At 43.9% G+C, this 27457-nt stretch overlaps 1 protein-coding gene across 1 annotated transcript in view; it reads left to right on the forward strand.

Moving 5' to 3' along the window:
* Positions 1 to 27457, forward strand: part of LOC125452340 (dynein axonemal heavy chain 8-like) — a 1165100-nt gene that overhangs the window by 431526 nt on the left and 706117 nt on the right. Inside the window, exon 25 of the mRNA XM_059645122.1 lies at positions 9922 to 10037. Coding sequence (XP_059501105.1) covers positions 9922 to 10037 — 116 coding nt within the window. The remainder of the gene's footprint in view (positions 1 to 9921; positions 10038 to 27457) is intronic.

The following is a 27457-nucleotide window of genomic DNA, read 5'->3' on the forward strand; positions in this document are numbered from 1 at the left end:
CAGCAGGCCAAGCAGCATCAGAGGAGCAGGAAAGCTGACATTTTGGGCTGAGACCCTTCTTCAGAAATCGGGGAGGGGAAGGGCATTCTGAAATAAATAGGGAGAGAGGGGGAAGCGGATAGAAGATGGATAGAGGAGAGGATAGGTGAGAGGAAACAGGCAGGTTCAAGATGCAGAGATGGAGCCAGTAAAGGTGAATGTAGATGGAGAGTTAGGGAGGAGATAAGTCACTCCAGGGCGGACAGACAGGTCAAGGGAGCGGGATGAGGTTAGTAGGTAGGAGATAGGGGTGGAACTTGAGGTGGGAAGAGGGTATAGGTGGGAGGAAAGACAAGTTAGGGAGGCGGGGACGAGCTGGGCTGGTTTTGGGACGCAGTAGGGGGAGGGGAGATTTGAAACTTGTGAAGTGCACGTTGATACCATTGGGCTGCAGGTTTCCCAAGCGGAATATGAGTCGCTGTTCTTCGGGTGGCATTGTTGTGGAACTGCAGGAGGCCCAGGATGAACATGTCGTCTGAGAAATGGGAAGGGGAGTTGGGAATGGGAGAGTTCGATTCACACTAAACAACTGCACCTCCCCGTCGCAAACAATTTCAACTCCACCTCCCATTCCTCAGATGACATGTCCATCCTGGGCCTCCTGCAATGCCATATCCACGCCGCCCGAAGGTTGCAGGAACAGCAACTCATACTCTGCTTGGGGACCCTGCAGCCCAATGGTATCAATGTGGATTTCACAAGCTTCAAAATCCCACCGCATCTCAAAACCAGCCCAGCTCGTCCACGCCTCCCTAACCTGTTCTTTCTCCCACCTATCCCCTCCACCCACCTCAAGCCCCACCTCCATCTTTTACCAACTAACCTCATCCCACCCCCTTGACCTGTATGTCCTCCCTGGACTGATCTATCTCCTGCCGAACTCCCCACCTACACACACCTTTACTGTCTCCATTCCCGCTTCTTTGACCTCTCTCACTCCACCTATCTTCTCTATCCATCTTCTATCTGCCTACCCCTCTCTCCGTATTTATTTCAAAACCTGCTTCCCCTCCCCCATTTCTGAAGAAGTGTCTAGGCCCGAAATGCCAGGCTTCCTTTTCCTCTGATGCTGCTTGGCCTGCTGTGTTCATCCGGCTCAACACCTTGTTGTCTCAGTTCCTGAAGACTTTTGTCTTGTCATAATTTATCTGTGTCTCAGTTCCATTTACCCATTTTTGGTTCATATTCCCAGATACTCTTCACAAAAGAGCTAACAAAGTTTGGAGCCTGATGAACACAACAGGCCAAGCAGTATCTTAGGAGCACAATAGCTGACGTTTCGGGGCTAGACCCTTCATCAAAAAAGGGGATGGGGAGAGGGTTCTGAAGTAAATAGGGAGAGAGGGGGAGGCAGATCGAAGATGGATAGAAGAGAAGATAAGTGGAGAGAAGAGCATAGGTGGGGAGGTAGGGAGGGGATAGGTCAGTCCGAGGAGGACGGACAAGGAAACGGGGCGGGATGAAGTTAGGAGGTCAGAAATGGAGGTGCGGCTTGAAGTGGGAGGAGGGGATAGGTGCGAGGAAGAACAGGTTAGGGAGGAGGGGACGAGCTGGGCTGGTTTTGGGATGCACTAGGCTGGAGGGAGAATTTTGAAGCTGGTGAAACCCACATTGATACCATTGGTCTGCAGGGTTCCCAACTGGAATATGAGTTGCTGTTTGGGTGGCATCATTATGGCACTGCAGGAGGCCCAGGATGGACATGTTGTCTCAGGAATGGGAGAAGGAGTTAAAATGGTTTGCGACTGGGAGATGCAGTTGTTTATTGCAAACTGAGCGTAGGTGTTCTGCAAAGCGTGCCCCGAGCCTCCGCTTGGTTTCCCCAATGTAGAGGAAGTCACACCGGGTACAGCGGATGCAGTATACCACATTGGTGGATGTGCAGGTGAACATCTGCTTGATGTGGAAAGTCATCTTGGTGCCTGGGATGTGGGTGAGGGAGGAGGTGTGAGGGCAACTGTAGCACTTCCTGCGGTTGCAGGGGAAAGTGCCGGGTGTGGTGAGGTCGGAGTGGAGCGTGGAGTAGACATGGGAGTCCTGGAGAGGGTGGTCTCTCCAGAAGGCAGACAAGGGTGGGAATGGAAGAATGTCTTTGCTGGTGGGGTCGGATTGTAGGTGGCAGAACTGTTGGAGGATGATGCGTTTGATCCGGAGGTTGGTAGAGTGGCATGTAAGGACGAGCGGGATTCTCTTTTGGTGGTTATTGTGGGGACGGGGTGTCAGAGATGAGTTGCGGGAGACATGGTCGAGGGCGTTCTCGAAGACTGCGCGGGGGGAAGATGCGGTCCTTGAAGAACGAGGACATCTGAGATGTACGGGAGTGGAATGCCTCATCCTGGGAGCAGACGCGGCGGAGGCGAAAGAATTGGGAAGAGGGGATGGAATTTTTGCACGAAGGTGGGTGGGAGGAGGTGTAATCTAGGTAACTGTGGGAGTTGGTGGGCTTGAAATGGACATCGGTTTCTAGGTGGTTGCCTGAGATGGAGACAAAGAGGTCCAGCAAGGTGAGGGACGTGTTGGAGATGGTCCAGGTGAATTTGAGTTTGGAGTGGAAAGTGTTGGTGAAGTAGATGAACTGTTCGAGCTCCTCTTGGGAGCAAGAGGCGGTGCCGATACAGTCATCAATGTAACGGAGGAAGAGGTGGGGTTTAGACCCAGTGTAGGTGCGGAAGAGGGACTATTCCATGTCATCTGCAAAGAGGCAGGCATAGCTTGGGCCCATGCAGGTACCCATGGCCTCCCCCTTTGTCTGTAGGAAGTGGGAGAAATCGAAAGAGAAGTTGTTGAGGGTGAGGGCGAGGTTGGCTAGGCGGATGAGGGTGTCGGTGGAGGGGGACCGGTTGGGTCTGCGGGACAGGAAGAAGCCTTTAGGCCATCTGCATGGGGAATGCAGGTGCATTGGGATTGGACATACATGTTGAAAATAAGGTGTTGGAGAGTGGAAAATTGGAAGTTCTGGAGGAGGTGGAGGGCATGGGTGCTGTCATGGACGTAGGTAGGCAGTTCCTGACCAAGGGGGCGAAAATGGAGTCCAGATAGGTGGAGATGAGTTCAGTGAGGCAGGAGCAGGCAGAGACAATAGGTGGACCAGGGCTAGAGATCGGAGATAATGGGAACTGCAGATGCTGGAGAATCCAAGACAACAAAATGTGAGGCTGGATGAACACAGCAGGCCAAGCAGCATCTCAGGAGCACAAAAGCTGATGTTTCGGGCCTAGACCCTTCATCCGAGAGGGCGATGGGGAGAGGGAACTGGAATAAATAGGGAGAGAGGGGGAGGCAGACCGAAGATGGAGAGAAAAGAAGATAGGTGGAGAGAGTATAGGTGGGGAGGTAGGGAGGGGATAGGTCAGTCCAGGGAAGACGGACAGGTCAAGGAGGTGGGATGAGGTTAGTAGGTAGATGGGGGTGCGGCTTGAGGTGGGAGGAAGGGCTGGGTGAGAGGAAGAACAGGTTAGGGAGGCAGAGACAGGTTGGACTGGTTTTGGGATGCAGTGGGTGGAGGGGAAGAGCTGGGCTGGTTGTGTGGTGCAGTGGGGGGAGGGGACGAACTGGGCTGGTTTAGGGATGCAGTTGGGGAAGGGGAGATTTTGAAACTGGTGAAGTCCACATTGATACCATTAGACTGCAGGGTTCCCAGGTGGAATATGAGTTGCTGTTCCTGCAACCTTCGGGTGGCATCATTGTGGCACTGCAGGAGGCCCATGATAGACATGTCATCTAAAGAATGGGAGGTGGAGTGGAAATGGTTTGCGACTGGGAGGTGCAGTAGTTTGTTGCGAAGCGAGCGGAGGTGTTCTGCAAAGCAGTCTCCAAGCCTCCGCTTGGTTTCCCCAATGTAGAGGAAGCCACACCGGGTACGGTGGATGCAGTATACCACATTGGCAGATGTGCAGGTGAACCTCTGCTTAATGTGGAATGTCATCTTGGGGCCTGGGATAGGGGTGAGGGGGGAGGTGTGGGGGCAAGTGTAGCATTTCCTGCGGTTGCAGGGGAAGGTGCCGGGTGTGGTGGGGTTGGAGGGCAGTGTGGAGCGAACAAGGGAGTCACGGAGAGAGTGGTCTCTCCGGAAAGCCGACAGGGGTGGGGATGGAAAAATGTCTTGGGTGGTGGGGTCGGATTGTAGATGGCAGAAGTGTCGGAGGATAATGCGTTGTATCCGGAGGTTGGTGGTGTGGTGTGTGAGAACGAGGGGGATCCTCTTAGGGCGGTTGTGGCGGGAGCGGGGTGTGAGGGACATGTTGCGGGAAATACGGGAGACGCAGTCGAGGGCGTTCTCGATCACTGTGGGGGGAAAGTTGCGGTCCTTGAAGAACTTGGACATCTGGGATGTGCGGGAGTGGAATGTCTTGTCGTGGGAGCAGATGCGGCGGAGGAATTGGGAATAGGGGATGGAATTTTTGCAGGAGGGTGGGTGGGAGGAGGTGTATTCTAGGCAGCTGTGGGAGTCGGTGGCTTGAAATGGACATCAGTTACAAGCTGGTTGCCTGAGATGGAGACTGAGAGGTCCAGGAAGGTGAGGGATGTGCTGGAGATGGCCCAGGTGAACTGAAGGTTGGGGTGGAAGGTGTTGGTGAATTGGATGAACTGTTCGAGCTCCTCTGGGGAGCAAGAGGTGGCGCCGATACAGTCATCAATGTACCTGAGGAAGAGGTGGGTTTGGGGCCTGTGTCGGAGACCAGGGCAAGTGGGTTTGTGGATTTTGGGAAGGAGATAGAAGCGGGCAGTCCACGGTTGGGGAACAATGAGGTTGGAGGTCACCTGAGGTGATGAGGTTGTGGCTGGTTTGGGAGATGCTGGTTTGGTGCTCAGGGGTGGGGTCATGATCCAGGGGGTGTTAGGAGGAGGTGTTGGTGAGTTGGCGTCTGTCCTTAGCAATGTAGAGGTCAGTGCACCACACTACAGCTGCATCTCCCTTGTCTGCGGGTTTGATGGTGAGGTTGGGATTGGAGTGGAGGGCTGCACGTTCTGCAGGGGAGAGATTGGAGTGGGTGAGGGGTGGAGAGGTTGAGGTGATTGATGTCTCAATGGCAATTGGAGATGAAGAGGTGGAGGGAGGGTTAGACTCCCGGTTAGAGAAGTAAGCGTGGAGGCCGAGGCGGCAGAAAAACTGCTTGATGTCCAATCGTGACTAGTGTTCATTGATGTGTGGGTGGAGGGGGACAAAGGTGAGCCCCTTGCTGAGGAGTGACCATTCATCCTCAGTCAGGGGTAAGTCTGGGGGGATGGTGAAAATTCGGCAGGGCTCAATGTGGCTGTCTTCTCTGGGGTTGCTGGCTGTGGAGGCTGTGGGCAGAGCAATGTCGGTGTCGGCTGTGGGCGGGGTTGCGTCGGCTGTGGGTGGGGTTCCATTGACGGTGGGCGGTGTTCCGTCAGCGATGGGCGATGTGGCATTGGCGGTGGGTGGAGTGGGGTGGGCAGCAGCAGCAGCGGTGACAGTGATGTTTGTGGTGTTCGTTATCGAAGTGGAGGCGATGGCTACAGCAGTGGTCACGTTTGCGATCCCGGAAGTGGTGTACCTAGCAGTGGCAGATGTGATGTCATTGGTGGGTTCTCCGGCTGTGGCCCCATGGCCATTGGCGGCAGGTACATTGTGGGGGAGGTGCAGGGTCAGGCTGGGGATTTGGGAGTTGGAGGAATCCTGTTTAAGGTGGCAGGAACCAGTGAGTTTGTTGTACTTACGGTTTTTAGTGTCCAGTATGGCTGAGTAGAACTTTGTGTTCAGTTTGTGGATCATACAAAGGATAAAAACCAGGAGAAGTCCTTTGCGGGTCTGGGAGAAGGAGGCTGAGAGCTGGGGTAGGGTGGATTGCAGTGCCTGGGGATGCCGGCGCATGGCTGCGAGTGTGTGTTTCAGCACTCGGAGGGGGAAACGCTTCTGAAGGGTCTCAATGTTCTGGATGTAGATATGGTAAAAGTCAGTCAGACTGCCTTGAAACTTTCAATACACCCAGCAGCCTTATCATTTGAAGGTGCAAGTGGAACATGAGATGGAGCATTTAACTGCAGCAACATTAAAGAATCATATCCAGTTTATTAACAGGCCTCCTAAGAATTATTTTAAACCACACAGAATTACATGCCAATTTGAATGCTCTGACAGTTTTTCAGACTGGATAGTGACAAAACCAGCAGTACTAACTGGGACTTTTGTAGGCCATGTATGATGGATGTTTCTTTCCAGGCAGCAAGGTTAGATTATGCTGTTTCCTACCCAAATGACCAATGACAAAATCACGTGACAATACATCACTTGATCAGAACCATAAGATAATATTCCAGCACACTTACACAAATGCATGGCATTGGAGACAGGGAGAACTAAAGTATGCCACATTTAGAGTGCCAAATTAAGACTCTGACCACAACTGCTTTATACTTGCCTACCTCCCTTTAATATCTCACCACTCCTCATTTCATTGTTGGTCGGTGATGGTCATTGCCTGGCATTTGTATGGCATGAATGTTATATCCCATGAAAGAATATCAGAAAAAATGCATATAGATTCAGATTCCCGAGGAGATATCATTAGCTAGATCATCCTCCCTTGCTGAGTAAACCTACGTTTTAAAAAATGGGCCAGCACTACAATCAAATGAAAACAGTGAATGGCAGTCTTGCCCCTGCAACACTCATCAACAGCAGGAAAATCCAGTTTAGATTGTATGAATTAAGATCAGGAGCAGGCAATTCAGTTCCTCGAGCCTGCTCCACCATTTAATGTGATTATGGTTGATTTCATTTTTCCACTTTCCTGCTGAATAACCCTTTAACCCTTTACTAATTAAAAAATCTACCTGTCACCTCCTTCAATTTATTCAGTGTCAAAGTTTGCACTTTGCCTTGGGGTCGTGAATTTCACAATTTCATGATCTTATGAGAGAAGCAATTCCTCCTCATCTCCATTTTGAATCTGTCACTTTCCATCTGAAGACTATGACCTTTCATTCTAGATTGCCCTACAAGGGGATCCATCTGCTCTGTGTCTACTTTGCCAATCTCCTTTATCAGATAGATTTTGAAGATAAATACAAAAGTTTTTAATTTCAGAAACAACCAAATTCTACTCCTTAAACGTGTTGCAGAAGAGTAATTTTATTTATAAGAATCTTACTTGGAATTAATGGAGAACAGTGAGATTTGTGTGGACCGTGCGAATATGCTAGGGCATTTTGAAATCAGGAAAAGAGTGATCTTGGATCTCTTGAAGAGCATTGAGGCAGATAAGTCCCCAGGGCTAGACGGTATCTACCCAACGTTTTTGAGAGAGGCAAGAAAGGAGATTGCTGGGGCCTTGACCAAGTTCTTTGTATCCTTGTTAGCCACTGGAGAGGTCCTAGAGGACTGGCAAGGGGCTAATATTGTTCCTCTGTTCAAGAAGGGAAATAGGGATAATCTGAGAAACTACCAACCAGTGAGTCTCACATCAGTGGTTGGGAAGTTGTTGAAGAGAATTTTTAGGGATAGGCTTTATATTCATTTAGAAGAACATGGCCTAATTAGGACAGTAAGCAGGGAAAGTCATGTCTTACTAACTTGATTGAATTTTTCATGGAGACGACGAAAGTGATCGATGAGGGTAGAGCAATGGATGTCGTTTACAAGGATTTTAGTAAGGCTTTCGTCAAGGTCCCTCATGGTAGGTTCATCTAGAAAATTAAGATACATGGGATCAACAGCGACTTAGCCACATAGATTCAGAATTGATTATACACAGAAGAAAGAGAGTAGTGTTGGAAGAATGGTTTCCGGGTTGGAAGTCTGTGACTAGTGGTGTGGGGGGGGGGTCACGAAAAAGGCTTGGTAGGAAGGATTAGGGAGAACCCGAAGGCATTTGACTCATCATACGTGAGGAATAAGAGAATGACCAGGGAGAAGGTAAGGCCGATCAGGGATAGCATAGGGAACTTGTGTGTGGAGTCTGAGCAGATAGTGGAAGCCCTAAATGAGTTTTTTGCTTCAGTTTTCACGAAGGAAAGGGACCCTATTGTGAATGAGAACTTTGAGGAGCAGGAAAACAGGCTTGAACAGATCAAGATTGAGGAAGTTGATGTGCTGAAAATTTTAGCAAGCATTAAGATTGATAAGTCCCCAGGGCCAGAACAGATTTATCCTAGGTTGCTCCAGGAAGCGAGAAAGGAGGTTGCTAAGCCGGTGGCGAAGATCCTCACTCTCCACGGGAGTTGTACCAGAAGATTGGAGGGAGGCAAATGTTTTTCCTGTTTTCAAGAAAGGAAATAGGGAAATCCCTGGAAATTACATACCAGTCAGTCTTACGTCTGTGGTCAGCAAGGTTTTGGAAAGAAGTCTGAGGGATAGGATTTATGACTATTTGGAAAAGCATAGCGTGATTAAAGGGAGTCAGCATGGCTTTGAGAGGGGCAGGTCATGCGTTACAAATCTTATTGAGTTCTTTGAGGAAGTCACGAGACAGGTTGACAAGGGTCGAGCAGTGGATGTGGTGTACATGGACTTCAGTAAGGCATTTGATAAGGTTCCCCACAGCAGGGTCATTCATAAAGTCAGGAGGTATGGGATACAGGGTGATTTGGCTGTCTGGATTCAGAATTGGTTGGCTGACAGGAGGCAGAGAGTTGTTGTAGATGGTAAGTATTCTGCCTGGAGGTCAGTGCAGAGTGGTGTCCCGCAGGGCTTTGTTCTTGGGCCTCTGCTCTTTGTAGTTTTTATAAATGACTTGGATGAGGAGGTTGAGGGGTGGGTTAGTATGGTCACTGATGACACAAAGGTTGGAGGTGCCATTGATAGTATCGAGGGCTATTGCAGGCTTCAGCACGACATTGACAGAATGCAGAGCTGTGCTGAGAAACGGCAGTTGGAATTCAACCTGGATAAATGCGAAGTGATGCATTTTGGAAGTTTGAACTTAAATGTTGAGTGTAGGATTAAAGGCAGGATTCTCGGCAGTGTAGAGGAACAGCGGGATCTTGGTGTTCAAGGTTGTTAAGAAAGCATATGGTGTTTTGGCTTTCATCAACAGGGGGATCGAGTTTAAGAGCCACGAGGTTATGCTGCAGCTCTACAAAACCCTGGTGAGACCACACTTGGAATATTGTGTCCAGTTCTGGTCGCCCTATTATAGGAAGGATGTGGAGGCTTTGGAGAGGGTGCAAAGGAGGTTTACCAGGATGCTGCCTGGACTGGAGGGCTTGTCTTACGAGGAAAGGTTGACTGAGCTTGGACTTTTCTCTCTGGAGAGAAGGAGGAAGAGAGGTGACCTGATCGAGGTGGACAAGGTAATGAGAGGCGTGGATAGAGTCGATAGCCAGAGACTTTTCCCCAGGGCAGGATTGACTGCCATGAGGGGTCATAGTTTTAAGGTGTTAGGAGGAAGGTATAGAGGAGACGTCAGAGGGAGGTTCTTCACTTAGAGAGTTGTGAGCGCAAAGAATAGTTTACCAGTGGTAGTAGTGGAAGCGGAGTCATTATTGACATTTAAGCGACTGCTGGACTTGCACATGGACAGCAGTGAATTGAGGGGAATGTAGGTTAGGTTATTTTATTTTTGAATTAGGAATTTTCCACGGCACAACGTTGTGGGCCGAAGGGCCTGTACTGTGCTGTACTTTTCTATGTTCTATGTTCTATGTTATAATATTCAAAAAATGGAGGGATGTGGACCAGTGGCAGGCAGTAGGGATTAGTTTCATTTAGCATCATATTTGGCACAATATCATGAGCCAATGAGTCCTTTCCTGTGCTGTATAGTTCTATGTTCTATATTCTATGTTAAAGTATTTAATTTTCCTGTTAGAGACATGGATATACTTTAATGCTGTACACTTGACATGAATTTCATCAGCAGTCATATAATCACATGTTTGTGTTTCAGACTTCCTATTTTGCTTTTTTTTATAACACAGAACGTAGACGAGTTGGATTTTCAGGGGATAGTGAAGATGAATCTGAATCTTTAGTGATCCACAGCCCTGTTAAAATAGATGTTCAGCTGATCAAGAAAAGTGAGGAGTTTGAAAAGGTAAAAAATGGTTTTGCAATGGAGTAACTGATTTTGCAGAATGAGCACAAGAAATGTGAGCTTACCATACCCTATAGGCAATAAACTTTCACTGGATTTTCTTGGCCACATGTCTCGTACCCACGAATTGAGGAAACATTGAAAACTCAAAGTTTACATTTTCCAATACTGAAGTCTAACAGATGATGAAGCTAAATTTTCCCATTAATTTTATAAGAGACAAAGAGGTTGATGATTTACCTTGTGATGATTAAACATTTGTCTGTTGCTCTGAAGGGATGTGCAGTTTTACATTACAAAAATTAACCTTTGTTAAAAAAAGTACATTTTGTGTAAAATTATAACACTGGTAAATGAAAACACTGGTGGTAAACCCACAGAAAATTTAACCCGTATCTTGAGAGTGAAGTTTATAAGGTTTCATTAGGTAGCAGTTGCAAAATGTTGATATATTTTGACAAAGAGGCTGCCTCACTTGGTAGAAACAAATTGGGTGAATATTTTAAATAGGAATGATTTGATTTTCAGCCCCATTCTTTTCAATGTCAGATTTCAGCTTATTCTCTTGATGTTTTCCTTTTAACCTAGCAACTGCCATAACCCTTTCATCCTGTGCCACTTTTCTGTGCTCCCTTATACCCCAACACAGATTTAATATTGGCCAATAATGATTATCACCTCTGGACATGGTTGCACAATGGGAGTACATTGACAACCATGATGTTTCAAGGAACATAATCAAACAGGCAATTAACATCCTTCAACTGAACCACTCAGGAACAGCCATGTTGAGCATCACTGAGTGGGTATCCATTTCAATTCAACAGTACATAAAAAGGCCACTTTCAAGATTGTATGGGCAATCAAGTGCAGTTCAGTCACTCTGTTCTCCCCTTTTATTTCAGTAACACTGCATATTTTTCCTCAAAGGTGCAACCACTTCCTTTTGAAACCATTGATTGCCTTCTCCCGTCCTCACAGTCAACAAATTCCAAAACATTGCCACTCGCTATATATTCATTTCTTTCTGAAAATGTCTATGGATCTCTTGTCTCAAATTTGTTTGCTGAGGCTAATGGGGATAGGCATTTTTTAATCTACCTGATATAAACCTGTCTCAATTTTATCCACCTTGATCTGCTTGTCCCACAATCTCTTCTGTACAATAAGTACAACCAACCTTCTCGAATCGGTTGACAGTCCCCACCCCCCAAACCTTGAATTATTTTTGCTATTATAAAGTTACATTTATTATAAGGTTACATTTGCTATTTTCCAATTTTGTGGAACCTTCCCAGAATCTAGTGAATTTTTCAAAATAGCACCAAAATATCTGCTATCCCTTTAGTCCCCTCTTTAAGACTTTACAATGAAATCCATCTGTTCTCAGAAACTTTTTGTCCTGCAACTCCATCAGTTAGTACGACTCGCCTTGTCATTGTAATTTCATGATGTTCATCACTCCATTCCACCTCTTGAGTTAGGGTTATACAAGAATATTTCTATATCTTCTATAATGAAGGTCGAAGCAAAATATTTGTTGAGTTCAATTGTCATTTCCTTATTATCTACTATTAACTCCACATGTTCCTTTTCTAGAGGACTCACATGCACTTTACTTATCTACTTGTTTTATTTTAAACATCTTGAAATTCTTGCTATCTGTTTTCACATTCCTAGATAGTTCCCTGTTACATTCTAAATTCTTCCACCTGATTAACCTTTCAGTCATTCTCTCCTGCTCTTTATTCACCTACCAATCATCTGATGTGCCTAACTTATGCAGTTATATGTTTCCTTAGGTTGATGCTTTCCCAAAATTTCTTAGTTTGTGTAAAGGCCATCTTTTTGGATTGTGCTCTAAAATGGGAAAAGACCCATTTTAAAAGACAAGGATGAGTGAATGGATTACTGCAATTTTAAAAGCAAGTTGCCTAACCCTCATTGCAAACACTCTGTTTTCAGAGCTGTTTCTTCAAACAGAGGGCAAGCTGGAACCGGGGACTGTGTACAAATGAAGATTTATTCAGTAATTAGTAGCCAATTAGTCTGTGAAGGATCATCTCAGCAAAACCAATGAACTGCTTTACCTGTCTTTCCCTCTGTCCACAACAGCCATTTTTCTTCCTGCCTGTGTCTGTCTGAATGTGTGGGCAAGAGTGGTTTAGAATGTGTTACAGTTTTAACGTGTAGAGTTATATGCCGATAGTTCATAATTGTTTACCTGCAGTTGAAGTTGATTTATTTTTGTTATTTATAGAAACTTGGTCCATGCTTTCTGTCAATTTGGTTCAAAACGACAAGTAATTTAAGGAATAAAAGAATGACGAAAGTAAGATTAGGGCCAATCAAGGATAGTAGTGGGAAGTTGTGTGTGTGGAGTCAGAGGAGATAGGGGAAGCACTAAATGAATATTTTTCGACAGTATTCACACTAGAAAACGACAATGTTGTCGAGGAGAATACTGAGATACAGGCTACTAGACTAGGTGGGATTGAGGTTCACAAGGAAGAGGTATTAGAAATCCTTCAGAGGGTGAAGATAGATAAGTCCCCTCGGCCGGATGGGATTTATCCTAGGATCCTCTGGGAAGCCAGGGAGGAGATTGCCGAGCTTTTGGCATCGATCTTTAACTCGTCATTGTCTACAGGAATAGTGCCAGATGACTGGAGGATAGCAAATGTGGTTCCCCTGTTCAAGAAGGGGAGTAGAGACAACCCTGGTAATTATAGACCAGTGAGCCTTACCTCAGTTGTTGGTAAAGTGTTAGAAAAGGTTATAAGGGATAGGATTTATAAATATCTAGAAAAGAATAATTTGATTAGGGATAGTCAGCATGGTTTTGTGAAGAGTAGGTCATGCCTCACAAACCTTATTGAGATCTTTGAGAAGGTGGCCAAACAGGTAGATGAGAGTAAACCAGTTGATGTGGTGTACATGGATTTCAGCAAGGCATTCGATAAGGTTCCCCACAATGGGCTATTGTACAAAATGCGGAGGAATGGGATTATGGGAGATATAGCAGTTTGGATCAGAAATTGGCTTGCTGAAAGAAGACAGAGGGTGGTAGTTGATGGGAAATGTTCATCCTGGAGACCGGTTATTAGTGGTGTACCGCAAGGTTCGGTGTTGGATCCACTGCTGTTTGTCATTTTTATAAATGACCTGGATGAGAGCGTAGAAGGATGGGTTAGTAAATTTGCAGACGACACTAAGGTCGGTGGAGTTGTGGATAGTGACGAAAGATGCTGTAGGTTGCAGAGAGACATAGATAAGCTACAGAGCTGGGCTGAGAGGTGGCAAATGGAGTTTAATGCAGACAAGTGTGAGGTGATGCACTTTGGTAGGAGTAACCAGAAGGCAAAGTACTGGGCTAATGGTAAGATTCTTAGTAGTAGTGCCGACCATTGATCCTCATGTATGCACCCTCAAATTTCTGTGACCATATACATGTCCAGCAGTCTCTTAAATGACCCCAATGACCTTGCTTCCACAACTGCTGCTGGCAACGCATTCCATGCTCTCACAACTCTCTGCGTAAAGAACCTGCCTCTGACATCCCCTCTATACTTTCCACCAACCAGCTTAAAACTATGACCCCTCGTGCTAGCCATTAGCCTGAACAACCTGAACACAGCAGAGAGAAAAACACTAGCCATTAGTATTTGATCATTGCCTGTAAAATGCTTTGAAACACCCTGAGGTTGTGCAAAGCGCCATCGTGTTCTGGCTAGAGAAACAAGTATTCGAAGAATACAGCTCAATAGCACCAGTTCACATGATTCAATGAGGTGCCCTTTTTCTTCTTCAGAGTCCTTTCGATCTCTGACCATTTTCAATCCAAGTCCTCTCAGTCTTCATTGAAGACATACCACAGTTGTCACACCAATTGTTCACTGCCTCTGTTCCTAGATAGAGGCAGCAATTTATCAGCTAATGATCATTGAAAATAGCTAGCTGTCTTCTAATTCTATGTAACAGTGTGGAGTATCTGCACCTTTCATTGTAATGATGCTGTTATGCCACTTTACCCATAGAAACGGGCACTAATCTCATGGATTCAACCAGAGTGCATCTCAGGCTTCCTTGCTTTCTCTTAGTGCTCATTCATATCGTGCCTACTTGGATGCTCACAACATCCTTGCCTTGATTTGGCTGTTTTGCACTATTCCCCTTCTGCAAGAGCTTACAGGCTCACAGTACTTCTGTCTAGCCTATTGGATGTGTTGCTGTCCAGCACCATGCTATATGAATCTCACACATGCATCACATGTTACCAACCAAATAACTAGATCTCAAAGATTATGAGACGTAGTCCTCTGTCAGGCCAAAAAAGATAGCCTTTAGTTTGTAATCCCAGCTTGTAAACTAAAAGCAAGGTCCGAGATCAGTCACAGAATCATAAAATTCTACAGTACAGAGGGAGACCATTTGGTCCATCATGATTGTACCAGTTCTAGAAAGAGCTACCCAGCTAGTCCCATTCTTCAGAACAATCTTCATTTCTCTCTGAATTAATGGCTTTTCAAATATATATCCAGCAGTCTTTTGAAACTTTCTATGGAATCCATCTCCACCACTCCCTGAGGTAGTGCATTCTAAATCCTTACAATTCCCTGAGTAAAGGAGTTTATCCTCATCTCAATTCTATCTTTCTTGCTGACAATCTTGAAACTGTGGCCCGTAATTACTGACATACCACCATTACCAACAACATAGGATGAATGGACTCCACGCAACAATCACCAGATAGGAATGTTCCTTCCCAGTGGGGGTACCCTTCAGCCGTCAAGGACATTCAGCTTTGGATCTTTAGGGAAATGAAATCCAAGGAAGACTTCAGAATACACAACAACGCAGAGTTGCCAAATAGAAGCTGATAGCCAGGTTTGATATCCATGAAGACAGCCTCAACTGGGATCTAGGGTTCATGCTGCACTATAGGTGACCCTAACACACTATACACTCTCACAGATAACACTCACACACAAGCATACAAACACACACCCACACAAACAGACAGATGACAGACAGGCAGGCACACACACATGCACAGATCCTCTCTCATACACACACTGTCTCTCAAGCACACACACGCACACACACTATCTCTTTCTGCCCCTCACGCACGTACATACTCTCTCTCTCCTTCTCTAACCACTCCATGTGCGCCCGCGCGCGCGCATACACACACACACACACAAATTCTCTCTTCCTCCCCCTCTCTCTCCCACACACGCACATATACATACACACTCACACACTCTCCCACACACACATATAACAAAGTGTGAAGCTGGATGAACACAGCAGACCAAGCAGCATCTCAGGAGCACAAAAGCCGACGCCTCGGGTCCAGACCCCCTCTGATGAAGGGTCTAGGCCCGAAATGCCAGCCCCCGTGCTCCCGAGATGCCGCCCGCCCGCTGTGCTCATCCAGCTTCAAACTCCGCTATCCTGGATTCTCCAGCATCTGCAGTTCCCATTATCTCTCCCACACACACATATTCTTTCTTTCTCTCTCTTACCCCCCACACACAGACACACACTCTTTCTTCCTAACACACACACACACTCTCTCTCTCTCTTCCACACACGCGCACACACACTCTACCACACACAAACACTCTCTCCATCTCTTCTTAATTCTACCTCCTTCACACACATGTATACTCACTCTCTGTTTGCCTCTCTCACACACACACACACACACTTGAATCTATGGCATGAATTTGTATTTGCAGATACATTCTATTTTGTCAAAAAGCACAGTCTATAGATTTTCAGTCAGTGTGGTGTTTTATAAATTCCTACTTTGGAAATAAAACCATTCTGACTGCAAACCATTAAACAGATTCTAACCAAGGCCTCACACCTAACATGCAGTGTCTGACCTAAAATGTTACCTCTTCTTTACACTGACAAAGCCTTTTGATCTCTTCGGACAGTGACTTGAAAGGAATTTGGGATTTACATATACATATTAATCAAATAAAACCTTACAACTGATTAAAGATTTAACAGCATCTCAGGTTTCTTCAATACATCCTGATCAGTGGTGTGACCCTTTGATCTTCAACATATAAATATGTGTCTGATACAACCTCTCTCACTAACACCTGAAGAAGAAGTGAGGCTCAGAAATCTTGTGTTTTCAAATAAACCTGTTGGATTATAACTTGATGTCAAGCGATTTCTGACCTTATCCACCACAGTCCAACACTGGTACCTCCACATCATGGATACCAACTACTAAAAACAGAATATCCTTCTTTATCCTGTTAAAATTGTTCATAATTTGGAAGACCTCATTCGGGTGACCTCTTAATCTTTGCTGATCGAAGGAAAATAGATGCAATTTTACTAATCCTTCCTTGTATCTAAAATCCATCATTCCTGGTGTCATTCTATTAAATCTCCTTTGCAATCTCTTTAACATCCTTCCTTAAATAAAGTGCCAAGAACTGAAAATAATACTCAAAATGTGATTTGAAAAATGATTTGTAGGAGTATAGCATCACTTAGAGTCACATAGCCGTAAAGTATGGAACAGGCCCTTTGGTCCAATTTATCGATGCTGGCCAGATATCCTGAATTAATTTACTCCATCTGTCACCATTTGGCCCATATCCCTCTAAACCCTTCCTATTCATGTACCAATTCAGATCCCTCTTAAATGTTGTAATTGTTCCAGCCTCCACCACTTCCTCTGGCAGCTCATTCCATACATGCATCACCCTCTGCATGAAGAAGTTGCTCGCTCGGTCCCTTTTAAATCTCTCACCTTTGACCTTAAACCTATGCCGTCTAGGTTTGGACTCCTCTATCATGTGGAGAAGACCCTTGCCATTCACCTTATCAATGCCCCCCCTCATAATTTTATAAAGTGACCCCTTAGCCCCCGATGCTCCAGTGAAAATAGCTCTAGCGTATTCAGCCTCTCTTTTTAGCTCCAACCCTCCAACATCTTTGTAAATTGTGTTTGAACTCTATGCCTCCATTATAAACCCAAGGATCCTATAAGCCCTCTTAACAACTGTTTCATCTTGTCTGCCAACCTTCAGAGAATTATGCACTTAAACCCTGAGGTGCCTGTACTCCTCCTAAAGTCGTATCATTGAACTTGTACTGTCTCTCCTTGTTTTTCTACCAAAATGCATTATCTCACATTTCTCTGCATTGAATTTCATCTGCCAGTTGTCTGCCCATTTGACTAACTCATCAATGTCTTCCTGATGTTGATCAATGTCATCCTCACAACTCACTGTTCTCCCTGGTTTAATATCATCTGCAAATTTAGTGATTTTGCTCTCAACACCCATCTCCAAATATTTTGATAAATCAATAAAGCACTGATCCCTGGGGAGGAGTATTTTCAACTTGTCTCCAGTCTGAGAAATGCCCATCTATACCACCCCTCTGTTTCCTGTCTTTTAGCCAATTTCTAATTCATGCTGGCAAGGACTCATCAATCCCAAAAAATTTGAATTTGCTAACCGACTTGCCATATGGCATCATATCAAATGCTTTCTGAAAGTTCAAATATGCAACATCCACCGCCACTACCCTCTTTCATTGCCAGTGTCACCTCGCAATTAAATTTGTCAGACATGATCTGCCCTTGAAAAGCCATGTTGACTGTTTAGTATTAATTAGCTTTTCTCTAGGGGTATACTTATCACGTCTTATATCCTAGCCTCCATCTAATTTTCCAGTATTGACGTCAGGCTGACAGGTCTGGAGTTTCCTGGGTTAAGCTCTGCCTCATTCTTAAACAATGGTGACACATTTGAAATTCCTCCCCACCCACTGGAACTAATCCTGTTTAAAAGATGCCTTTTTAGCACCTCTTCTTTATCTATCACAATACTGATCAGTTGCGAAACATTCACATTCTCAATTGGGCCACTGTCAGTATCTACTAATTTGGTAAAAACAGAAGCAAAGTATTCACTTATTAACTTTGCTGTACCCTTTACTTCAGTGATCAACTTGATCCTGCCTGCTCCTTATGAGTCCCACTCTATCCTGTGCTAATCTTATAGGGATAATATGTTTGAAGAACATTGTGCTATTTGTTTGAGTGTGACCTGCCATCCTTTCCTCATGCATCGTCTTAGCCTTCTTTATACCAGACTTAGCATCTCTCCTGCATTTGAGATACATTTCCTGATTCCTATTGCTTTTATTATTCTGACATGCATCATATGCCTCCCTTTTTGCCTTATTTCCTCATCAATGTCTTCAGACATCCAGGATATTGAAGCTTTGAATGTAGAACATACATAGAACACAGAACATTACAGCACAGTACAGGCCCTTTGGCCCTCGATGTTGTGCCGACCTGTCATACCAATCTGAAGCCCATCTAACCTACACTATTCCATGTACATCCATATGCCTATCCAATGACAACTTAAATGTACCTAAAGTTGGCGAATCTACTACCATTGCAGGTAAAGCGTTCCATTCCCTTACAACTCTCTGAGTAAAGAAACTACCTCTGACATCTGTCCTATATCTTTCGCTCCTCAATTTAAAGCTATGTACCCTTGTACTCGCCATCACCATCCTAGGAAAAAGGCTCTCCCTATCCACCCTATCTAACCCTCTGATTATTTTATATGTCTCAATTAAGTCACCTCTCAACCTTCTTCTCATTAACGAAAACAGCCTCAAGTCCCTCAGCCTTTCCTCGTAAGGCCTTCCCTCCATACCAGGCAACATCCTAGTAAATCTCCTTTGCGCCCTTTCCAAAGCTTCCAAATCGTTCTCATAATGCAGTGACCAGAACTGTATGCAATACTCCAAGTGCGGCTGCACCAGAGTTTTGTACAGCTGCAGCATAACCTCACGGCTCCGGAACTCGATCCCTCCATTAATAAAAGCTAAAACACTGTATGCCTTCTGAACAACCCTGTCAAGCTGAGTGGCAACTTTCAACGATCTGTGTACATGGACGCCGAGATCTCTCTGCTCATCTACACTACGAAGAATCTTACCATTAGCCCAGTACTTTGCATTCCGTTTACTCCTACCGGAGTGCATCATGTCACACTTGTCCGCATTAAACTCCATTTGCCACCTCTCAGCCCAGCTCTGCAGCTTATCTATGTCTCTCTGTAACCTAAAACATCCTTCGTCACTATCCACAAATCCACCGACCTTAGTGTCGTCTGCAAATTTACTAACCCATCCTTCTACGCCCTCATCCAGGTCATTTATAAAAATGACAAACAGCAGTGGACCCAACGCCGACCCTTGCAATACACCACTAGTAACTGCTGTCCAGGATGAACATTTCCCATCAACCATCACCCTCTGTCTTCTTTCAGCAAGCCAATTTCCAATCCAAATTGCAATCCCCTTCCTCCGCATTTTGTACAATAGCCTACTGTGGGGAACTTCATCAAACACCTTGCTGTAATCCATATACACCACATCAACCGGTTTACTCTCATCTACCTGTTTGGTCACCTTCTCAAAGAACTCAATAAGGTTTGTGAGGCACGATCTACACTTCACAAAACCATGCTGACTATCCCTAATCAAATTATTCTCTTCTTTAGGGTTCAAATGCTAATCCTGTGATCAATCATCTTCATAGAATCACACAGTACCGAACAGGCCCTTCAGCCTGTTTAGTCTGCACCAACAAAAAAGCTAAATCTACTCTAGTCCCATTTTCTAGCACTTGGCCCCTAGCCTTGAATGTTATGACATTTCAAGTGCTCATTCACATACTCCTTAAAAGTTGTGAAATTTTCCAGCTCAATTGACCTCCCAAAAAGTGCTCTTTGGGCCCCCACCAGCCTTCCTCCAAATCTCCTGCTTTTCATCTGGAAATTGTGTCCCCTTGTTATTGACTTTGTTCAAGGGAACAGTTGCTTTCCATCCACCCTCTCCTTTCCCCTCATAATCTTATACATCTGTATCAGGTCCCCGCTCAGCCTTCTCTGCTCCACAGAAAATTACCCAAACTTATCCAGCCTCAATTCATAGCTAAACTGCTCTTTTCTAGGTAACCTCCTTATGAATATCCTTTGCATCTCCTTCAGTACAATTGCATCTTTCCTCTGGTATGTTGATCAGAACTGCACACAGTACTGCAGCTGTGGCCCAACCAAAGTTCTGTACAGCTTCAACATAACTTTGCTGCTTTTTTAATCTGTGCCATAACTAATAAAGTCGTTTCCCAATGCCTTCTTAACTACCCTATTAGTGTGACCTGCTGCTTTCAGGCATCTGAGAACAAACACCCAAATATCACTCTGAACCTCTGAGCTTCCTGGTGTTCTGTTACTTTGCGTCCTTTGTCTTGTTACTTCTTCCAAGCTGCATGATCTCTCTGCCATTCTGACCAATCTGTCTGTGTCCTGACTGTCACCCACCCGGCTAATCTTCGTATCATCTGCAAATTTATTTATTATTCCCCCACATTTTCTTCAGTATTGTTATATATATCACAAACAATAAACCCAGCCCTGATTGCTCTGGTATGTCATGGACATTGGATTCCATTTATACAAACAACCTTATACCACCACTCATTGCCTCCTAGTACTAAGCCAATTTTGGATTCAAATTCGGCAACAAAAACAGGTGTTGCTGGAAAAGCTCAGCTGGTCTGTCAGTATCTCAGAATCCGTGAAGAAAATTCAGAGTTAACATTTTGGGTCCAGTGGACCTGAAACGTTAACTGATTTTTCTTCACAGATACTGCTAGACCTGCTGGGTTTTTCCAGCAATTTATGCTTTTGTTCCTGATTTATAGCATCTGCGGTCCTTTGTTTTTATTAAGATTCACATTGCCAAGTTTCCCTCAATCTCATGGGTTTTCATCTTCTTTATCAGTTTCCCATGGGGAATAAATCACATGAACTACATCAACTGCACTAATCTAATCTACACACCTGATCACCACCTTGAAAATTCAGACAAATGTTCGGCACAACCTCCTTCTGCAAAGCTATGCTGACTATTCCATATCAAAGCATGCTTCTCCAAGTGGAGATTGATTCTCTCCTTCAGCTTTTATTCCAATAGTTGTTTTCTACCACTACGCTGATACTCACTGGACTGTAATTCCCTGGTTAATGTCCACCATCCTACTTGAAAACTGAAACCACATTAACTGTCTTCCAATCCTCTGACACATTTCCTGTAGTCAGACAGGAATTAAAAATTGCAGTCAGAGACCCCGTAATTTCTTCCTTTGCCTTCCACTGCAGCTTGGGACATAACTCATCGAGACCTAAGCATTTGTCCACTTTTAAGCCCGCCAAACCTACAATACCTCCTCACACGCTGTGTCAAACTATTCGAGCACCTCATAGTCCCTCTTTCTGGATGTTTACATCCTCATTCTCCAAAACGAACACTAATGTGATGAGATCATTTAGCACTCTACCAGTACTCCCCAGTCCCTAGCCCTGATGGCCCCTATCTTAGCCTTGGTTATCCTCTTCCCCTGTAAATATTTATAGAATAACTTGCAATTCTCCCTATCTTGCCTGCTGATGCTTTCTCATGCCACTCCTTTGTTCTCCAAATTGCTTTCTTGAGTTTCCCCCGTGCCTTCTGTACTCCATTAAGGCCTCTGTGAATATGCTCCCTTTGTACCTGTTAAAGTCCTGTCTTTTCCCTCCAATCCAGTTCTGAATATTCCTAGACATCCAAGGTTCCATGGTTTGTAGCACCTTTATTTCACTCTAAAGGGAATCTGTTAGGCCTTTATTCTCACCAATTTCATTTTGTATCAGCCCCACTGTTCTGCCATACATTTACCCAGAAGTAGCTGTTTCCAACCTACTTTAGCCAGATCCTGCCTTATTTTAATAAAATCTACCTTCCCTCAATCCCAAATCCTCTCTTGCAGACCATCTTTTTTCCTTTTCCAAAACAGACTTAAAACTTGCAGTTGTTATGGTCAATATCACTATAATGCTGTCCCACTGTCAACTTAAATGCCTGTCTGGCTTTGTTCCCCAGAATTAGGTCCAACAATGCACAGTCCCTTGTCGAACTATCTACATATTAATAGAAAAAGCACTCCTGAATATATTTCAGGAAATCTGCACTCTCTGAACCTATTACACTCTGAGTATCCTAATTAATGTTGGGGAAGTTGTTTTGCCCCCACATTGTTGCCCTGCTGATATTTTAATTTGCCTCAGTGATTTGTTGCATATCTAATACTGTATTAAAAATCAAAAGAACTGCAGATTCTGAAAATAAGCAAGTAAAGCATAAATGTCTAGAGAGAAAGTGGAGTTAATGTTTTGGGTCCGGAGATCCTTCTTCAGAAATGCTGCTGTATGGCCAACTGACATTTAGAAGTCTATAACACTTGCGAAGGTTTTGTGGGTAGAACTTAGGAATACAAAAGGGATAATCACCATGCGGTATTGCCAATGGTATTATCACTGGATTATTGACCCAGATAATGTTTGGGGGACCTGGGTCCGAATTCCTGCAGATGGTGGAATTTGAATTCAATGAATATCTGGAATCAGGAGTCTAATGATGACCATGATTCTAGTGTTGATTCTCAGAAAAAACACATCTGGTTCGCTAATGTTCTTAGGGAAGGAAACTGTCATCCTTACCTCCTCTGGCCTACATGTGACTCCAGATCCTCGGCAATGTGTTTGACTCTTAACTGCCCTCTGGGCAATAAATGCTGCCTGGCCAGTGGTGCCCTAATCCCATGAATGAATAAAGAAAAAAATATACTCCCAGCATGGTGATTATCCCTTTTGTATTCCTAAGTTCTACCCACAAAACCTTATTTGAAGACCCTTCTTTACTGTAGCAACTGACACCTTAATTAATAATACAACACCATCTTTTACATTCTCACTTGACCTGCCTGAAGATCCTATACCCCAGAATGTTGAGTTGCCAGTCCTGTCTCTCCCTCTATCACATCATTGTGATGGCAATTCCATAAGTCAATCCACACCCTTAACTCATCTGTTTTACAAAATACTCCCAGTTTACGCCTGTTTCTTTAAATACTAGTATTTGGCACCAGTAGTCCAGAGATTACCACTTTTGTGGTCCCATTCTTTAGTCTGCTCCTAGCTCCCAGAATTCTTGATGCAAGACCTCATCTATCATTCTACCTATATCATTGGTACCAATATGTACTAGGACCTCTGTCATATCACCTTGGACCTTCTAAGATGTCCTGCAGCCACTCAGTGACATTCTTGACTTTGGCACTTGGGAGGGAGCTCAGCATCCTGGCATCACATCTGTGGCCACAGAGATGTTCGTCTGTTCCCCTAACTAGCGAATCAAATATCATTATTGCTCCTATTTTCTTCTTCCAGTACAGTCAGGCCGCTCATGGCGCCAGAAGTTTGGCTCTGTCTACTCTGTCTACACTGCCTTATGGAACTAGTGCCCTCATCAGCTCCCAGAATAGAAAACCACTTTGTAAGGGGCAGCCTGTACTAACTGCCGAATCCTCTTTAACCACGTCCTGGTCACACTTTCTCCATTTCTGACTTTATCTAGACCCTCAAGCTGTTGTGTGACCATCTGTATGAACAGGATATCCAGATAATTCTCAGACCCTCAGATGTGGCACAGTGTTTCCAACTTCCAGTTGAGTTCTGAAACATGGTTCTCAAATGTTTGCATTTGAGAGCACTTCCTGCTCATGTGGTCATTAGGGACACTGGTATGGTCCATTACATCCCATATACGATAGGGCCAGATTCCACTCAGCTTCCCCCCGCTTCAATAACTTAAACTTGAACTTACTTTGTCTTAGTTGCTAACTTTTCTAATAACTTAAAGATACTCAATTTATCTTAACTTATGTCATTTTCTCTTATTCCATCTTTTACTTAGCCCTGCTTCTTCCCTGACAATCTTTAATAATCTGCTAGACATTGTTCTGCTCCTGCCCCAGCTGATCTGTGAAAGTAATTAGGAAAACAAGACTGCAGAAGGAAAAGAAAAACTTCCCTCTTGCACGTTACCTAACTCCTACACATCTTCAACTGCTTCATCAGTGACCTTCCTCAATCTTCAGGCCAGATGTGGGAAAGTTTACTGATAAATGCATCATGTTCAGTGCCATTTGTATCTCTTCAAATGCTGAAGCATTTCATGCTCTGTGCAGCAAAACCTTGATAACATCTAGGTTTGAGCTAGTGATATGTCATATTTTCACCACAGAAGATCCAGATAATAAGTATATTAAACAAGAGAGAATTTAGCCCTTCGATGTTCAAAGAATCATAACAGCACAGAAAGAGGTCATTCAGACTGTTATGTCTGCACTGTTCTTTTATAGGAGCAGTTTAATGGGTGTCAATCCATTGCCTTCTCCCCTTTCTCCCATTCACTACCTTCCTTTTCAGATATCAATCTAATTCTCTTTTTAATATCGTAACTGAACCTGCCTCACCACACTTTTAAGCAGTGTATTCCAGATCCTCACTGTTGAAATACATTATTCACGTTGTTCTTACTTATTTCTCTAATTACCTTACTATGAGGCCACTTATTCTCAATCTTTCCAAAATTGATGCCATTTTTTCTTATCTATTCTATCCACACTCTTTGTGATTTTAAATGCCTACATAAAGATTTTTTTCAACCTTCAATTCTCGAACATAAAATATCCCAAATTGCTCCAATCCATCTGGTAAACTGATTACTGTCACTCCTGGAACCATTTTTATTCATCTTTTGTGCACTCTCTGCCATGTTTTTATTTTCATTTTTGATGGCATTAGCTGAATCCCCCCCAAATATCAATATTCTGTACAGGATCTTATTTTTCAATCCTGGCATTCTTTGAAACTCGACTCTTAGTTCAACACCTTTAGATGATCATCTCTTCTTCCATGTTGCCATGTGTCTTTTTTCTCTTCCACATTATTGTTTTTCTGGATTGGTCTTGTTTTATTTTTGTCTTTATCCCTTCATTTTCCATTAAGTCACAGACTCATGGAGCATGAAAACAGAGCCTTCAATCCAACTTGTCCATGCCAACTAGGTTTCCCAAAATAAACTAGTCCCATTGTCTTTGTTATGCCCATATTCCAATGAATCTTTCCCAGTCATGTATCCGTCCAAATGTTTTTTAATGTTGTAACTGTACCTGCATCTACCACATCCTCTGGCAGCTCATTCCATCAATACACCACCCTCAGTGTGAAAAAGCTGCCTTCAGATACCTTTTAAATCTTTCCCCTCTCACGTTAAAACTATGCACTCTAGTTTTGAGTTCTCCTTCCCTCGGGAAATCGCCTTTGCTATTCACCTTACCTATTCCCCATGTGATTTCGTAAACCTTTATGTGATCACTGTTCAACCTCCAATGCTCCAAGAAAAAATTGGTCCTCACCTATGCAGCCTCTCCTTATAACTCAAATCTTCTAGTCCTGGTAACATGCTTGTAAATCTTTTCTGCACCTTTTCCAATTTAATAATATTATTCCTGTGGCAGAGTGACCAGAACTGCCCACAGTACTCCAAATGTGGTTTCACCAATGTTCCTGTACAGCTGCAATATGATGTCCTAACTCCTATACTCAAAGTTCTGACTGATATAGATAAGCATGCTGAATGCCTTGTTCTGTTCAGATGATTTTATATATACAAACATTTATATCTCATTTGGGTACACTTAATTCTCTATATCAATTACTACTGTCCTTGCTTACTGCATCATGAAATCTTTGCTTGTTTAATCTGCTCTCACTGCCCCTGTATAGTAATCTTCTGATTTGTTCTTCCTTGCACCTCCCCACTCTACCAATTTTATAACTCTGATATTTCATTTTTCTTTAGTTCCATTGAAAGACCATCAACCTGAAACATGGACTCTTGTTTTTCTTCACAGAAGCTGCCCAAAATCTGAGTCTTCTAATTTCAGATTTCTAGCAACCACAGTCCCTTAAATCTGGGCAGGAGGATGCTGCTACAAATCCTTTATCCCTGACTTGATCTTAGGACCAGTTGGTTTACAATTGTCAGGGGATCAACCTGAACGCATCTTGGTGTTTTGCTCTCTTGGAATAACAAAACATACCAAATCAATCATCTCAAAATGTGCAAAAAAGACTGTTCACACTTGTGCATCCTCTTATTTGTTGCCTCTCATGTTTCTCTTCCCATTTGGTTATTCCAAGGGGTTGCTTCTCCAGTGATTGGAGCTTGACACATGGAAGGCACTGAGTATAAATTGAGGAGGTAGCCTTGGAAGAAGACAGTGAAATAGGAGTGCGCTATTTAGCCACTAGAACTATTCTGTCATCCAAAGAAATCATGCCTGACCTGTATTCAAACTCTATATCTGCCATTACCCCATATTTGTTAATAATCTTAGTTAGCAAAAATACCTTTTGACTTAACATCAGCTGTTATTTATGGAAGAAATAAACTTCTAATGCTCTTTACATTGAGAAATCCTATATGGTTTGAATGTCGGCATCTGAAGTAATCCAACTAGTGGACTAGCATATAAAAGCAGGTATATACTTCTGAGGCTTTATAAGGCACTGGTCAGATAACATTTAGAACATTGTGAGCAATTTTGGGCACATATCTCAAAAAGGATGTCCTGGCCCTGGAGCAGGTCCAGAGGAGTTTAACAAAAATGATCCCAGGAATGAAAGGCTTAATACATGAGGAATGGTGGCGGACTCTGGGTCTGTACCTGCTGGAGGTGAGAAGGATGAGAGGAATCTAATTGAAACTTACAGAATACGGAGAAGCTTGGATAGAATGGTTGGGAGGAAGATATTTCCATTAGCAGGAGAGACTAGGCCCATGGGGAAAAGGAAGAATGGAGACGGGGAGAAACGTCAGAGCCAGAGAGTGATGAATCTGTGGCGGCCAGATCAGTGAGTATATTTAAGACATAGCTAGATAGGCTCTTGATTGTTAAGGGGATCAAAGGTTTTAGGGAGAAGGAAGGAGAATGGCATTGAAAAGCTTATCACCCATGATTGAAAGGCAGAGCAGACTGGATGGGCTGAATGGCTTCATTTCTGCTCCTATGTTTTATGGTCATGTGGAACTGATTTCTAACAGTTGAAATAATATTTGGAATATTTCTGTCAAATCTCAATGAATGCAGTCTTATAATTGTTTGGCAGCATGGAAATTTAGGATTACTGAAAAAGACACATGTTGAAGTGCTTTCATGTTTTCCTCCTTCATTCATCAGAACAATTCACCCACAATTCAAGGGCTAAATCAACATATAATCTGCTTGAGAGGAGACTGTTGATTGATTCTTAACTGGACTTTATTTAATGATGGTGTTGCTAAGACTATTGCATCACTTACTGATGATTGACAGTTAACTGCCAACCTTTGTTTTGAATTTCAAACCAGGTGGGTTGACTTTGTTTGGTCAGGGCACTGCCCTGAGAAATGATCCAGAAAAG

This window comes from Stegostoma tigrinum, chromosome 4 (genome assembly GCF_030684315.1).
Source record: "Stegostoma tigrinum isolate sSteTig4 chromosome 4, sSteTig4.hap1, whole genome shotgun sequence".
Taxonomy (NCBI): domain Eukaryota; kingdom Metazoa; phylum Chordata; class Chondrichthyes; order Orectolobiformes; family Stegostomatidae; genus Stegostoma; species Stegostoma tigrinum.